The following is a 15,746-nucleotide window of genomic DNA, read 5'->3' on the forward strand; positions in this document are numbered from 1 at the left end:
TGTTGACGTTAACAGTTTGACCGCCATCTCGCCTCGCAGTCACACGAGCATCATACGAGATCATATGAGAGCTCATATGCATGTAATCTGAACATGACGTGTGTTGTAAAAATGTTGATATGACATGTATGTCATGTGAAAATGAATTTGAAGGTAGCGGGAGTTTGCAGAAACATAAAATGTCAACTGGGCTGAGTCACCCTCGTCGTGTATCTTTACTGAAGAAATTCAAATTTCACGTGTCGTAGCATTTAGCTTCCTGTCCTCATTAATAGTTTAGTAGTCCGCTCCAGAATGTCCAGCTGGAAACAAGTTGATTTTGCCAACTTCGACTGGTTGTTAAACTCGTCCTTAATTCATTTCCAGGGAGCAGTAAAGAAGTAATTATGGCTTGTTAGTTGCCTGGAGCTTGTGAGCTGGTCAGTGTGAGTCGGAGAGAGTGTGTTAACCCACACACCAAATAACCCACAGGCTCTGTCCAGCATCCCCACCCAGAGTCTTTGTCATTTTCCCTCCTCCACTTTCCATTATCCCTCCTCTCAACCTCTCTCTTTCTCTCCCACCTCACCCTTCAAACACGACCCTGGACAAGGCTGGACGAGGCTTTTGGGCACGTGCCCGCTCACCAGTTCCTCCCCTGTGCATAAAGCCAAGACATAACCTCTCTCTCTCTCCCTCCCAATCTCTCCATCTCTCTCTCTCTTTGCTTTTAGCACAAAGCCCTGCGTGTCTGCCTTCCTTCCCCACCCAGCATTCTTTCCCCATGCAGACCTCTCCCCCGCTCTCTTTTCTCTCTCGCTGTTGACTTCCCTCCTACCCGCCAACTCGCTCAGCCTCACCCTACCTTTCATTAGCCCACTCTTTATCTCACACTCGGCTCGCTCTCCCCCCACCCACCCACCCCCCGACCCCACCATCCCCCTTTCCACTCTCCTATCTCGCCAGCTTTTACACTCCCCGTACTCGCTTTCTCTCTTTCTCCCCCCCTCAGTTGCTCCGGCTTTTGTTTCTGATACATCTTCATTTATTCCTCTCTCCCTCTCTTTCCCTGCTGACCCTATTATTTTTATATTCTCTCTCCTCTCTCTGCCATCACTCCCCCTCTCCCTCTATCTCTCTCTCTCTCTCTACCTCCCTCCCACTCCTCTCAGTCCCTCTAAGCTGCATTAACTCCCCAGATTACCTTGAGCCCTGCAATCCTCCATCCCCCACGCACTCACCGCTCCCTCTTTCCCTCCCTTCCTTCACTCATTCACTTGCTCACTCAGACTACGTCCGCCACCAAGGCGGCTAATTTCAAAAAAGGGCGACTCGTGACCATGCTAGCATTTTCATGGTATTTTTACGGGGATCTCCGTCCAGGCAGAAAAGCGACAATCAGAAACTTGACAAATCTGTTGCCCGATGTCCTTTTTTTTTTTTTGCAGTGCATTGCTGCCAACATCTGGTTAACAGCGGCACGAACACAGCCAGGTTAAATCCGTCACCTCCTGCTCCACTTGATCACCTGACGTGTTCCAGTACAGCAGGGCTCATGATTAATTCTGTTCTTTGACATATTTTTTCTGCTTCTGTTGTCAGAATGAGCATAAGATTATAATTGGATGGCCGGTCATGAAAGCCAACCAGATGTGCTGAGATGACGTGTCGTCTGATAGCGTGATATTGACATTTAAAAATGAGAAGGATTTAACAGCAAGTTGAAGCAAAGTCCACTTGCATTTAACCTTCTCTGTCAAGGTAAAAAACTGTTTTACAAAAAGAGGAACAAAACGATGGAGGTCACTTGCAGGCCTTCTAATTCACCTTTTTCTACCACACGTGATTCTTTAATAAACATACCACAATGATTAAACTGATTATGAAACAGTTTGCATTTAATATGCTTCTATGAATATGACATACATAAGAAAATAAGACCATCAGCAAGTTGCTCTGTCGCTGGGGCGGATTTGGAAAATTACTATTTTTTTGATGAGGAAGAGTTGAGGTGTCCCACAGCTTGATGAAAGAAGGCGCTCTGTAGTCAGGTGGTACAGCAACGGGTGCAGCTGTAATGCCTGTATCTTGCTGTTCACTTATTATTTCGAAGACATCACCAGGGAATGTTGATAACTTCAGCTCTAGCTCAACAAAATTACTGTTATCAAGCAACACACTCAGTCAGATTACATGTAACCTCGGTGTATGACTGGTAGAGCTTCACTTCGTTTCACCACAGTCATATTAAAGTTATTTTTTAAGTTTTGTGACAATGACCTGTTTATTGTCATTTTTTTTAAAAAAGAAACAGTACAATACCAATGCAGGAAGTAAACATGAATTTGAGAACAATGATTTGTAAAATCGCTAATTCAAAGTACATACACAATAAATGATAATTAAAGTAATCATCAACAAAATGAAAGGAGACATTCGCATCCTGCACAAAGTTGTGTTTAAAAAGAAAACAAGCTGTGAGTTCTACTCATCACCTTTCCGAGCAAAGGCAGTGAACGTCCAACGTCCAAATCAAAACCACATTTGTCCAAAAATCAAAACCACATTTGCCACAATAATCAACGAAAAAATGTAAGTTCTGTTTTGCTGCTTTAAAAAGAAAAAAGGCACAATTCCGAGGAGGAAATGCCAGGAGGAGAGTGAACGACCCACTATAGCAGATGGAGAGAGAACTGAGAGGAGATATAGTGACTGACTAAAGCGCTAGCGGTTAGCTCGTCAGCTAGCCTTCAAACTGGGGGGCCACTTTCTAGTGTGACCAGGCCTCTGAAGGCCTCCAGTACATCCACCAGGCAGCAGATGCGTGCCAGATAAGACTCTGGTTGACACCGCAGTATCTTCCAATTTTGCAATGTGTGAATGTAAAAAAAAACCAACAACAACAACAACAAAAAACATGGCGGCAGGTTATGATATTGTTAATGAGATGGCGCAGCAGCAAGTCTTCAGAGCCTCATGTGTGCAGCCCCTCATGCACATGTGTGTAATAGTATATCTCTGAGGTGCGGCGCCCTTTTTTTTTCGAGCACCCTCACATTGTTCCGATGCTGCTTTTTTGAAATAAAGCTTCGTTTTAGGTGTCAGAAGCAGCAGTGCGGTTGTTGTCAACGGGCCAAAAACGTAGCGGAAAAAAAAAACCTCAAAAATCAAATTTAGCAGGCTTATAACTGTAGATGCACTCTTACACACTCACTCACCCCCACCATCAATAGTCACCCATCCCTCCCCTCCTTCCCACAGCCTCTGTAACCTCCCCCTCACCTCTCCTCGCTCCCCCCTTCACTCACCCACCCACCCACACTCCATCACCCCACCGTCCACCTCTCACCCCACCACTCTTGCAATCGCTGTGCTCCTCTTCTCGTCTCTCCCTCTCCTCCCCTCCACCCACACTCTCTCTTTTTCTCCAAGCCCCCAGCAGTACCACCATCACCACCAGCACCATCATCTCTCTCTCTCTCTCTCTCTCTCTCTCTCTCTCTCTCTCCTCCCTGTCTTTTACCACTCTCTTCCCCTCCATCCCTCCCTCCTCTAAAGCCTTCAGGCTCTGCTTGATTTATGCTTGCCCTCCCTATCCACACACACCCCACCACCACCACCACCACCACCCACCCTTCCCTATCTCTCCTAGAGGTTGTGGCCCGGCTAGTCCCTAAAAACAACAGAGGGAGAGAGTGAGCAAGCGAGAGAGAAGAAGACAGAGAGAAAAGAGAGAGGGAGAGAGAATAACAACCTCTTTTACTTTCCATCCTCCCTCCTTTTTAACCCAGCATTTTTTTCATTCCCCTCTCCCACACTGCTTTTTAAATTGCCTCTGAATTCTTGAGCTGTTTTAGTGCCTCACTCCCCCTTCTCGGCTGAAATTACTTTTTTACCCTCTCAAACTCTGGCATGCTGAGGAAGCAAGTTCCACCTTCCCTCCCCTCTTTGTCCACTCCAGGACAAACACACACACACACTAATCACATGTACGGTGCGCGGCGCTGTTTGTGGAAATAAAGGTGAAGCAGAGGGGTTTTTTTTTTGTCCGCTCTTGTTTGGAAACATGTCGCCGCAACGTCACGCAAAAGACAGGAGTCATGCGGCGACGCGGCTCTTGTATTGCCTTGTCCTCTTCAACCCGGGGCTGGACGAGCCATTAACCAAGGCTGACTTGTGGCATGACTTATCTCTGTGTCTTTCTCTGTCACACACACGCATGCACACACACATGCTCACACACACACATGCACACACAAAGATACACAGTGAGAGAGTCTTTCTCCTTTGTTTGCACACCCATACTCAAACATGCACACAAGCCCTACTTTCTTCTCTGACAGCTCTCTTGTGGTCGACAAGCCTCAGTAACTCGTTGCTTAACCACCCTGGACTTTTTTCTCTCCATTGTGTTTGGCTACTGTCTCTGTTGATTTGAAGGTGTGTGTGTGTGTGGGGTGTGTGTGTGTGTGTGTGTGTGTGTGTGTGTGTTTGTGCAACTGGAGGTGTCAGGGGAGTGTGTCCGTCAGCGGCCAGGTCGTGTGCGCGTACACAACTGGAGTAAATTATGTTGATCCATCTATTTATTTATGCAAAAATATATTTTTTATGTTTGTTTGTTGAAATGGAAAGTCCCTCACAGAAGAGCGTTTGACTTCATTTAGAGGCGAACACACACACACACACACACACACACACACACACACACACACACACAGACACACTCCTTGAGCACAATCAGAACAGAAGATCAGGGGTCAGACCGGGTCAGCTGACCCCTCCCTCCCTTTTCAGGCCCTTCTCTCTCCTCCCTCTTTGCTGCGTCAAAGTGCGCTCTCTAATAACACAACTCCCCTTTTGAAACACACACACACACATGCACGCACGCACACACACACTTCACTCAGATATACAGTGCAGCCTCCAACCACAGCACATAAAACTGTATCTTCTATCCATTAGCTGTAACTCTCTCAATGGATGATAAATGCAGTATCCCTCACGACACATTTGAAGTATAGTTCAACACACACATCTTTTATTCCGCGGCAAGTCTTATTCTGCCTTTGCCTTTTTCCCACTCAAGCCCCCACATAGCTCGCAGCATCGCTCACGCGCGTGCACGCACACACACATACACACACGAGAGGCAAACACACACACGAACAAAGAGAACCACCATTTCCACATATTTGTCTCTCCTTTTTAAAAGGGGGTTTTATTTAGCATAAATGTTGAAGCCAAGGGTGCCGGGCTACCATGGCAACCAAATTAAACGGAGTATCTCTTCAGAAAGCAGAAATCTAAATTATTCGGACTCTTTTATGAAGGGGAAAATGAAAATTCCCTTCACTGTACAGAGACCACTGCATTGTAAAGGCAGAAGAAAGGGATGGGGGTAAAAAAAAGATGAGGAAAATGCTATTGTTTCTCGTGTCTGACCATGCAATTCAAAGCCATGTTCCCCACGCTATTGAAATTCATAGGTTGTCTCATGACAACCGGTACGTTAACACTCAGCATATGTGCACAAAAGAGTGATGTAACCGCTGTGTCTCTAAAACTCCACATAAACCTATTGCCTTTGAAAGACACCACAATATGTGTGTCTACAAATCCTCAGCAAAACCCGGCGCACGTATGATGAAATCCATAAGCTGCGTGCATGGGATTAGGTGTGACTGTTTCTGGTGTGGTAAATGATTTTATCTGTCGGAACAGGATGAGGTTTAAGTAAGACACCAGCTATGCATGGCCCGATAAAGCTTACATAAGTGAAGGGGGATTATGTGGTATATTCCGATTATTTGGCGCAGAAGCCTGTTTGTGGTCAGCCGAATACTAATATCTAATATCTCACGCACGGTCTGAGTGATGAATCCTCGGAGAGCAGGAGACTGCACGTTGTCTGAGCGCGTCCTTTCGCTAATGAGTAAAAACACAGATATTAATTACACGCTTTTTTTTTCCCCCAGAATTCTTACTGTCATGTGCGAGGAAAATTGCAAAAAAAAAAAAAAAAAAAAGCTTTCCCACAACTCTGCCTGCTGAATCCGCGGCGTGTGACTGAAGCATTGTTACTGTATGACTGTGAGGAGGGCGGACATGTTCCATCTGTGGATGCACGTGTCCAGGGGATGCTGGGAAAAGTGGTCAAGGGTCGTTCACTCGTCCAATGAACAGATGAGTGGAGGGAGATGGGGGTCAGAGGTGACCCTCTTTTCTCTCTCTCCCCTTCGCCTCCTCTCCTTCCATTTGTCTGCCTCTCCTTTCTCCATATACGTGTGCATGGGTGTGTGTCTTTGCGTGTGTGTGTGTGTGTGTGTGCGTGTTTGTTGTTGGCCCACAGCAGATCTATGTTATTGATTGACTCCTGTGGCTGCTGGGCTGCCCACTGAAGGAGGGGGCAGAGCTCTAATGAATTCCTGCACCTCATGCCCCTTGCGCCAACCCCTACACCCCCACCTTAATTAACTTTGTGTGTGTGTGTGTTTGTGTGTGTGTGAGTGTGAGGGTGTTTTTTTTGCGGCTGGGGCGTGGGTGTGCGTGGATGCGTGCGTGTGTGTTTTGTGTGTATCTTCCTCCACAGCTCAACACCCCCGCTTCTACACTCCCCTGCCTTTATATATTTCTCTTTCTCTCTCTCTCCGTCCGTGCCTCCTCTCCTCTTTCTTCATTCCTCCCACTTTATCTCCCTCTTTTTATATCTTCCTCCGTGAGTAGTTTTGATGGCCGCTGATTATTTCATATGTGTGTCACTCTTATCTGCCACGTCCCATCTCCATCCCTCCATCCGCGGTATCTCGCTCGTATCTCCGCGCCGTGCAGCTCAACGGCCACGCGTGCGACCATGCATACAGAGCGCGTGTCCATCCATCTGGCCTGTGATCATTTATCTATACCGAGCAAGAAAAATGACTGACGGTGTGTGTGTGTGTGTGTGTGTGTGTGTGTGTGTGCGAGACAGAGTGGTCAACATTGACCCAGGATGGCAGCGAAGAGGCTGCGCACCCATCGGTATTCCAGACGTGGAGGCAAACTACTGTCTCTGTCACCTTGACTCCCCCTGCAGCAGACGAGCGCCGGGCTGCACAGGGAACACTTAGCACTACCTGACTGTAGTTAAAATGGACAACAGGGCGATTTTTGTTCTCCGGCTTCCATTGTGCCTCTCCACCCTCCCCTGCTCTCGCCGTGCCCCCGCGTCACCCCTGTTTCTTGTCTCCACTTTGTTTATTCCCCATTAGCCCTTAAGTGTGATTTCAGCTGTCACCGCATGCGCTTTGTGTGACGGTAGCCTTATATATTAGGATGTCAGAAGGTTTCTGTCCGGAACAATCGCGCGTAATTATGTGCACACACCTCCCCTTAACCCTTTGATGCATAACATATGCACACCCCCTCTAATGCACAACATGGGTCAAATATGACCCGCATTCATTTCCCAGGTTATTTCATGCTGGGTGAGTTTTTCTTTTCTCCATCTTTTGAAATTCATTCATTTTATGATTTAATATTCCAAATATTCTTTAAATATCTTGTTTTTGATTACCACTGATCATTCTTCCATTTTTCCTTTCATACTTAATGAACAAAAATTGATTTTATATTACGACATCAAATTTACACACATGGGTCAAAAATGACCCATTCATCCCGGTGTGATTTAAAATTAAATTACTTCATACTACTACTACTACTACTACTACTACTACTAATAATAATAATAATAATAATCATAATAAGTATTATTATGATTATTACAGCATGAAGTCATTCAATTTTGAAGATATAGGCTGAGACGGGTTGACCAAAGCATCTTTTATATAAACAAAAAAAGATTACAGGAAAAATCCAAAAGGGGGAGGGACAGGTGTGAGGGGGAGTGAGGAGAACACAGATTGGTGGGTAGGAAACTAGGAAGCAGGAATCAACCATGACAACCATGACACATAACTCTGGTAACAGATAACTGAACTGAACTGTAAACTGGTGAAATGTGACCTAACAAAATACAATACAACTTAACAAGACCACATAACAAGACCAATAATTGCCACCTCAATATTTACATTGCTCACAAATGACAACCACATGTTTGTGCTCCTTGCAAACAGGCCTGGTGCACTGGGAACACCAGCTGCTGACCTTTCTGTCCTTGGAGACAGGGCAGATCGAGCACCTCTTCCTCTTCCTTTGGCCCTCTTGCCGGATGGCTTCTTGTGACTGGGTGGTGGCTGGGTTTTTTTTTTTTACCCCACATCTTTCCATTGCTTCAACGATATGCCTCTGGAGTTTGGGTGTGCCCTCCATGCGCCTCTTCATATGTGGCATAACAAGCTCTTTGCCCAGCTCCTTGATGAATAGCCGACGTGCATTGTTCACACCACCCATGTAATCAGGGTGTTGTGTGGTGAAGTTGGTGTAGGCATTGAGGGTGGCAACATCCAGCATATTGTACCAGAGAACTAGGGGCCACCTCGAGGTTCTCCGCTTACATGAATAGTTGCTAACCATCTGATCCATTGTGTCCACTCCTCCTTTTGTCTTGTTGTAGTACTGGATCATTTCTGGTTTCTTCTTTCGACTGTCATCCACTGCCTTGTCATCATGCATGGTGCTCAGGAGGACAACAGCCTTTCCCTTCTTCTGCACATAGCTCACCATGGTCATGTTGCCACTGAATCCAAATTCTGAGCTATGAATCTCCCGTGATTTGGATGGCTTCATGACAGGTGGTATGTCTGGCTTGTTCTGGCGAAGAGTCCCAACAATGGTCAGGTTCTTCTCGAGGAGCTTCTTAGCCAGAGGGACACTAGTGAAAAAGTTGTCCATTGTGATGTTGCGACCTATGAGAGGGGGGAAAGATTGTAAATTTACTCTAAATTTCTCTAAATTCTAACAACATCTGTTGCATTGAATTGCATTGCATTCTGTTCTGTTCTACTATTTTGTTTATAGAAAAAATTGGATTGGGAGATTGGGAAAAATTGTGTATTTTGATGAAATGTATACCTTAATTTCTCTATTATATCTATATATTATCTATTATATCTGTATATCTCTGTATATTCACCTGTCTGCCTTATTCCGCTACACAATTGTTGGACGACACTCTCCCCAAGGTTCCTCTGAACTTCCTGTCCTGGCTGTCTCCCTGTATAGACAGTTCCATCTATTGCATAGGGTACCCTTGCATCGCACATCCAGAAGATTTTTATCCCGTACTTTGCGGGCTTGCTGGGCATGTATTGCCTGAACTTACACCTGCCTCGGAATGGCACAAGCTGCTCATCTATGGTGACACAGTCACTGGGGATGAACCGTCTTCTGCAGTTGTCCAGGAAACAGCCCCACACGTACCTAAATGCCGCCATGTGGTCTGTTTCCTGTCGCAGAGCCCTGGTCCTCTTGTCGTCAAACCGTATGACACGGCGGATATCTTCATATCTCCCAGTGCTCATGGTGGCTTTGTAAATGGGATTTTGGAGCGGATCCATAAACAGCTCCCGCAAGGCCACATCCCAGCTCTTCTCCCCTCCTGCAAGGAGGGTCAAACCAATAAAGGCCATGAATTCCTCTTTATTGATGCTTCTCCACTCTTTCCCTTTTGCTGTGGCTATTCTTCGTCCCTCTAAATTGGTGCATTTCAAAATCTCTTCAATGATATTGTCAGTAATGAACATATCCCAGGCATCTTTAGGTGAGACAGCTGTTGATCCAGGTGTAGGTCCTGGGCAGCTCCTCAGGATATTATGGCTTCTTGTTCTGCCATGAGTGGGGGGGTTCTCATTCCAGTAAGACCCATTTTTACTCAGTCTACTGGACTGAGTCTGAGTTTCCTCCTCTGAGGAGTCACCAGATGAGTCGTCTTTTCTATCAGAGGAGTCTTCATGTAGGAGTGCTGGATCCCCAGACACACCCACAACTCCATATTCTGGGTCATCATCGTCAGAATTTTCTGACTCGGATTCAGAACAAATTGCCTCTTCATCTTCCTCATTTAATTCTTCCTGAATCATTGCTGCAACCATCTCAGCAGTAAATCTGCGAACAGCCATACTCTGGATAAAGAAAATAAAAAGCACACATAATATTTTCAGATACACATTAATACACAGCTTTATTTTGGTGACTTGGCTAAGTATCTTAACTAATTATTTAGCTAACTACTCTGCTAAGTAGCCTTGTAATCTGCTAAGCCAAGTAGTTAGCTAAGCTAAGTAGTTAGCTAAGCTAACGTCGTTGATAAGTAGCCTAGCAATCTCCTTTGCTAAGTAGTTACCTGGACAAAAAAACAAACAAAAACAGTAGTTAGCTGGACTAACTACAACAGTTAGCTAACTATGGTAGAATTAGCTAACTGACATAGAATATGTCAACAGCTAGCTAACTAGCTCATAGTAATTACTTTTAACTTTCTGAGAAGTAATGTACTCACTCAAGGTAACCTAAACCCAATCAAATATCATGTACAGTTATCTTTCACAATTGTTGTCAAATATTTTCAAACAGTTGAAAAATACTTATGGTACTTACACAGGGAGCAAATGTCACAGACGCAGTTGACACCAAATGATTCAGCAAATTTGTGTGGGTCGTTTCTGACCCATGTGTGTGAAGTTGATGTAGAAATATAAAAGCTGTGCTTGTTCGTATAGTAAGAAAGAAAAACAAAAAATGATGATTTCTGTGAAACAAAAACAAGATATTTACTGCATACTTTGAATAATAAATGATAAAATTATTTTTTATTTCAAAGATATATCATAGAAACACTCAGCAATAGATGAAATAGCATAGAAAATGAATATGGGTCATTTTCGACCCATGTTGTGCATTAGAGGGGTATTGATACAAAAGGTGTTTTTATTCAAAAAATAAGAAAGGAAAAAATTAAATAAGGATGTATGATGATCAAAAACAAACTAATTGAGGAATACCTTGAATACTGAATGATGAAAGTAATTCATTGCAAAGATATAGAAAATAAAAACTCAGCCGGGTCACTTTTGACCCATGCTGTGCATCAAAGGGTTAAGGCAACGCACAAGTCTGCATTAGCGCTCCGAAGTCGTGTTTGTTTTAGGTGTAGACAAGCCATTCTTTCAAAGCCTCTGAGCCTGTGATGTGCGTGGTGTGTATTTTTGTCTGCGTCTTTGTTGGAGAAAGCAACCTGTCATCAGTTAAATGTCAATTAGGAGGCAATGAATGTGTGTGTTTTTTTGGTATTTTTTTGTGTGTGTGCGTGTGTGTGTGCGCCCGCGCTTGTGTGCGTGTTGAGCGAAGCTGTCGTCAGCAGTGTGGTCTGACAGTCTTGTAGATCTACAGTGGAACCTCCAGCGACATGTCTGCTGCTGACAGCTTCTCTACACACTCCGCTTTCAACGACGCTGACGGCTAAACACACTCGCGCAGACATGGCGCGCGCGCACACACACACCGCGTCTGTGTCTGCTGCCTCTCTCTCTGTCTCCTTATGATCTCCCTGTATTTTTGTTGACTGGTGATGATGAGGTATGTTAGGGAGTTGAGGAGAGAGGGAGATGATTCAGAGCGGTGACGCGCTGGTAGTTGCTACCGAAAAACACTGGGTGTAAGCGATGACTCGGCTGAGTGGAAAGAGCTGGTTTTAATGTGATGTTTTTTTATTGTATTTCTCACTCGAGCTGCGATCGCTGTGAGGTGAAATCTTTGCATTGACAAAACCCACAACTATTCAAGTGCAGAGTCAGGGTTTATTAGTTTGACCACCGTCCTCTTTATCCGCTTCAAATCCAAGAGGGGCCGGATTTTCAGCCTCGCATGTAATCCCTCAAATGAGGTTGAAACACTGGCTGTGTGAAATGTTTTGTCCCTCACCACCTACTTCAATTCCTCCGCTTTAATTTGTGTTGTGTCACAAAAAAAAACAACAAAAAAAAATTTTGGGTTGGTGGCTGCAGAGGGACAGAGGAGCCTAACCCACACTCTCTTACTTCATCTCTCTTCAGGGGCAGACGTGACCGAACCCAACAGCTCAGACAGCCGCGGTGAACGCCTCGACTTCTTCCTCAAACAGGAAGAGGCTCTGACCACAGAGCCCAGCTACCTGGGTCCCAACGAATCGGAGGAGGCCGGGGGAGGAGCTGGGGGTGGAGCGATCTCGTCTGTAGCCAATCTGAAGGCGGCGCTGATGAGTAAGAACAGCCTGCTGTCACTGCGGGCGGAGATGATGGGAGATGATAACCCCTTGCTGTATGAGTACCTGCCCAAAGGAGGACACTCCCTTTCTTGTAAGTCACTGTTTACTAACACTGTGCTCACACTGATTGTTACGCACTCACACACACACACACACACACACACACACAGCCAGCCACACGCCTCATCATGACTTCCAACACAAACTGCTTTGACTCTACTAGCGTATTTTTTGAGTACCTGCTCATGTGATCACCTGTGAGACATAAAACATACAGGCTTGACCGCTTTTGACATGAGTATCCTCTTCCTCTGCAGAGTATTTTCCCTCATCAGCCACTGTATTTGGATAACTCTGAATGCGTGTGTGTGTGTGCGCACACATGTGCATGTGCGCGTGTGTGATGCCACTTGAGTGTGTAAAAGGTTTGTGTGGTGATGCCAGTGATGACTACTCAGCGGTGACTCAGTGAGAGAACATTTTGCTGGGATCGCTCTCGCTGTCGTGAGAAAATTTGTTGTTTGGTTTTTTTTTTGTTTTTTTTTATGTGACAGTTTCTTTGTGCGTATCAGTGGGTCCACGGCTGCATTTCACAGCAGCAAAATAACTCAATAGGACCGCAGCAACTGTTCACATATTATTTACCTCCTTGTACTTCAGCGCCAATAACTAGCTGGCAATTTGCCTCTCCTCATCGACAGGCACAATCCTCCGCATCCTGTCGAAAGCACCTTCAAAATAAGTGAGCGTTTTGAAAATTGTGTCCCGTAAAAACATGTGATGGTCAAATGTGATGATTGCAAATTACAGCAAACAATATAAATTCAACCTTATTCATTTTTTGTGAGTATCTGTGATAGTTTGATGCTCAGGTGTGTTTAGCCATCGACGACTGTTCTCCCCTTTGTGAGTGTCTGAATATCTCACCGCACAAGAACTAGAACAACTCTTTTTTATCGCCACTAGTTCCTTTAGAATGAGCCATTTTCTGATCACGATAATATCAAAAATTCCTTGTTTGTGCTTAATTTGCCCACGTTAACAAGAGATTTCTTTTGCGTTCGCTCCATTTTTTTTTTTTTTTTTTTGCCTTCAGTGAGGGTGTTAAACTGTCAGTGTGTCTACATGTGTGTGTGTGTGCCAGCGCGAGCGTATATTTGCTCGAGTCCATGTCCGCGTGGGCACATTTGTGTGTGTGTGTGTGTGTGCAATTTGTGTGTTTGTGTTTCTTTGCTTTTACCGGCTAGTAATTGGATCTTTTGTCCTGAGTTCTGCCTGTTTTTTGTGAGCGGAAGAAAAGCAAAGGAAGGGTACAACTCGGAGCATAGTCGCGCCTTTTGAGCTGAGCCCCACTCACCTACAAAATAAAAGACGGGGCCGAGACTGAATAGACCAAAACGCGCGTTCGCTGTTGCACATTGGCGCTCGCGAACGCACGTCACATCGCATCACCCCTTTTGTGCAAGTGTTAAGTGTGTGGGATTGAGATGTTTCTGTTGGCTTAAAGAGCGGAATCAGATGCTGTCACAGCACAGATAGACAGCCTCGCAAGCTCCAGAAAAGAAGAGAGGAGAGGCTTTTTGATACGTGCTCACGCTGCACAGATACACCCAGCCTTGACTATATGAATAGGAAATTTAGAGAATTCAGAGAATGTTAATCGTTTGCTCCCTGCATGGTGAGAAAAAAAAAAAAAAAACACACGTTGAATGACTCTTTTAGCTGTGTTTCAGCCGTCACCAAGGAGGTGGTTTTTTTGGTTAGCCAAACCCTATTTTGAATTCTCTACACAATAGGGGTTGGGGAAATGGGCTTGTCGAGATGGCCAACAAGCTCCCCTCCCTCCCCGGGTCTGTCCCTGTGTCTAAATGAGGACAGAAGATAAACAAACACTGTACCTCAGATTACTGGGCGGAGGATAAGTCTGCATGGTTTGACAGATCGCTGCTCCCTGCCTCCCTCCCTTCCTCCATTCAGCCCTGTTTCCCCCTCCTCCCCTGCTTCTCCTTCACCCCTGCTTAACATCCTTCCTGTCCTTTTCTCCCTCCTGTACTCCCCCTCACGCCATCCATCCCTCCCTCCCTCCCTTCATCCATTTCTCCTTCACCCCTCCTTAACACTCATCCCTCACACTCTCCCTCGCTCCCTCCCATTCCGGCCGGCTCCTGCAGCTCCTCCTTATTTGTCTCACTCCTGTCTCTTTCCCCCTCTTTTACTTCGACTGTGGAGCATCAAAGTATGTTGGTTTTAAAATCCTGGGAAAGTATTGATCTAGGCCGAGACGAGGTAGAGCAAGGTCACCTGGCCCAATTCAAGGGAGACCACTGGGTATCAGCAAAAAGGCCTCGACTTAGAGCTTCTGTCTCCCCCTCCCTCCCTCTCTCCCTCCCTCCGTCTTCCTCTGTTTCTCATTCTCTCATTCCTGTATAATTGACTCTTTAATAAAACATGTTTCTCCTAAAGAGTCATACATCCAAAATCAGACCAAACTGAGAATCGATGTTACAGTTTAAAGCGCTGAACGCCTCTCTCGCTCTCCCGTTGCATTCTGGTCCGGCTCCTCACCTTGTTGACGGGGCTCATGATTCAGATGCTTCATCTACATCCTCCTGTCACGTCCAATGCCAAAATACAGTGGAACCAGTCCGTGTGTCAATCAGCCTGAATCCAATTAAGATCATTGGGATTTGGCCCCACTACCCCCTTTTGTGCGTCAGACAATCAATGCCAGACATTGGATTTTGCTGGACCATCCCCGCGTGAGCGCGCACCTGTCCACACCGCCACCGTGCACCGGCTGTAAAGAACATCCAATTAACTATAAGGTTCATACTGACATTATTGAACTTTTCTCTTCACCGGCTGCTCTCATCACTTCACAGCTACTATTGAAAAGTGACTCGCACCGTACTGTACTGTAGCTCCTGGTGGCTCTGTCATAATGAACAATCTCGATTGTACATCTCGATATTGTGACATCTCCTTAAAGGCGCTTGATAAACTCTAGTGACAAAATTCAGTCTCACAATATTTGCACCTTGATACTGATGTTGTGACAATACTGTGGGTACAGTGAGCTTTCTGATGAATGCTCAAATGTAGTACTGTCAATGTAATGACAAAGTATTAGAACAATCCGTAAGACAAAAGTTATATTCACTATAATGAAGCCTTTTAGAGCAGGAAAAGACACCGTTCCATGTTGTACGATATCCAAAATCAGGGTAAAGATATCACATTGATATATCACACAGCCTTGATCCACTTTTAGAATTGTTTCGCCTCCCTTCATCATATCTGTATAACAATAGAAGTGGAATTAAACTGCTAACGGGACCTATTAACCAAGCGGCCACGGAAAACACCAATCCTATCTGACCATTTCCTCCAGATAGACTTACCAAGTTTCGGTTGATTAGCTATTGGCACCCGGTCAATCACCTTACAGTAATTGCTTCCCCTAAAGCCAAAACAGTCCTAATTGTTCTTGACCGCTCTCTGATGGCAGGTGGAGGACAGGACGCGATGATTCAGTGTCTCTGCCTTCGTGTATTTTTCCTTCCTTTCTACCTCTTTTACTCTT

General features: G+C 45.2%; 2 protein-coding genes across 10 annotated transcripts in view; one reads left to right on the forward strand and one right to left on the reverse strand.

Annotated features, from left to right (window-relative positions):
* The window catches only part of zbtb46 (zinc finger and BTB domain containing 46), a 68,748-nt gene that overhangs the window by 43,227 nt on the left and 9,775 nt on the right, over positions 1–15,746 (forward strand). For all 8 annotated transcript variants that reach the window (XM_037105314.1, XM_037105316.1, XM_037105311.1 and 5 more), the window contains one exon: positions 11,973–12,254. In XM_037105314.1, coding sequence (XP_036961209.1) covers positions 11,973–12,254 — 282 coding nt within the window. The remainder of the gene's footprint in view (positions 1–11,972; positions 12,255–15,746) is intronic.
* On the reverse strand, positions 7,518–10,616 carry LOC119023409 (piggyBac transposable element-derived protein 4-like). 2 transcript variants are annotated; one of them, XM_037105321.1, is made up of 3 exons: positions 10,519–10,616; positions 9,056–10,043; positions 7,518–8,828 (listed from the first exon to the last, which is right to left on the reverse strand). In XM_037105321.1, the coding sequence occupies exons 2-3, from the start codon at positions 10,038–10,040 to the stop codon at positions 8,041–8,043; spliced, it is 1,773 nt and encodes a 590-aa protein (XP_036961216.1). In that variant the 5' UTR covers positions 10,041–10,043; positions 10,519–10,616; the 3' UTR covers positions 7,518–8,040. The 2 variants fall into 2 exon arrangements, with proteins under 2 accessions (XP_036961216.1, XP_036961215.1); XM_037105320.1 differs by lacking the exon at positions 10,519–10,616 and having other exon boundaries at positions 9,056–10,074.

Source organism: Acanthopagrus latus, chromosome 7, assembly GCF_904848185.1.
Source record: "Acanthopagrus latus isolate v.2019 chromosome 7, fAcaLat1.1, whole genome shotgun sequence".
In the NCBI taxonomy this organism is placed as follows: domain Eukaryota; kingdom Metazoa; phylum Chordata; class Actinopteri; order Spariformes; family Sparidae; genus Acanthopagrus; species Acanthopagrus latus.

Excerpts from the sequence above, each read along its gene's own strand:
- LOC119023409 (XM_037105321.1), bottom strand. The coding sequence starts at position 10,040 with ATGGCTGTTCGCAGATTTACTGCTGAGATGGTTGCAGCAATGATTCAG. Across the intron at positions 8,829-9,055 it reads TAGCGGAATAAGGCAGACAG|GTCGCAACATCACAATGGAC; the intron begins GTGAATATACAG and ends CCCCTCTCATAG.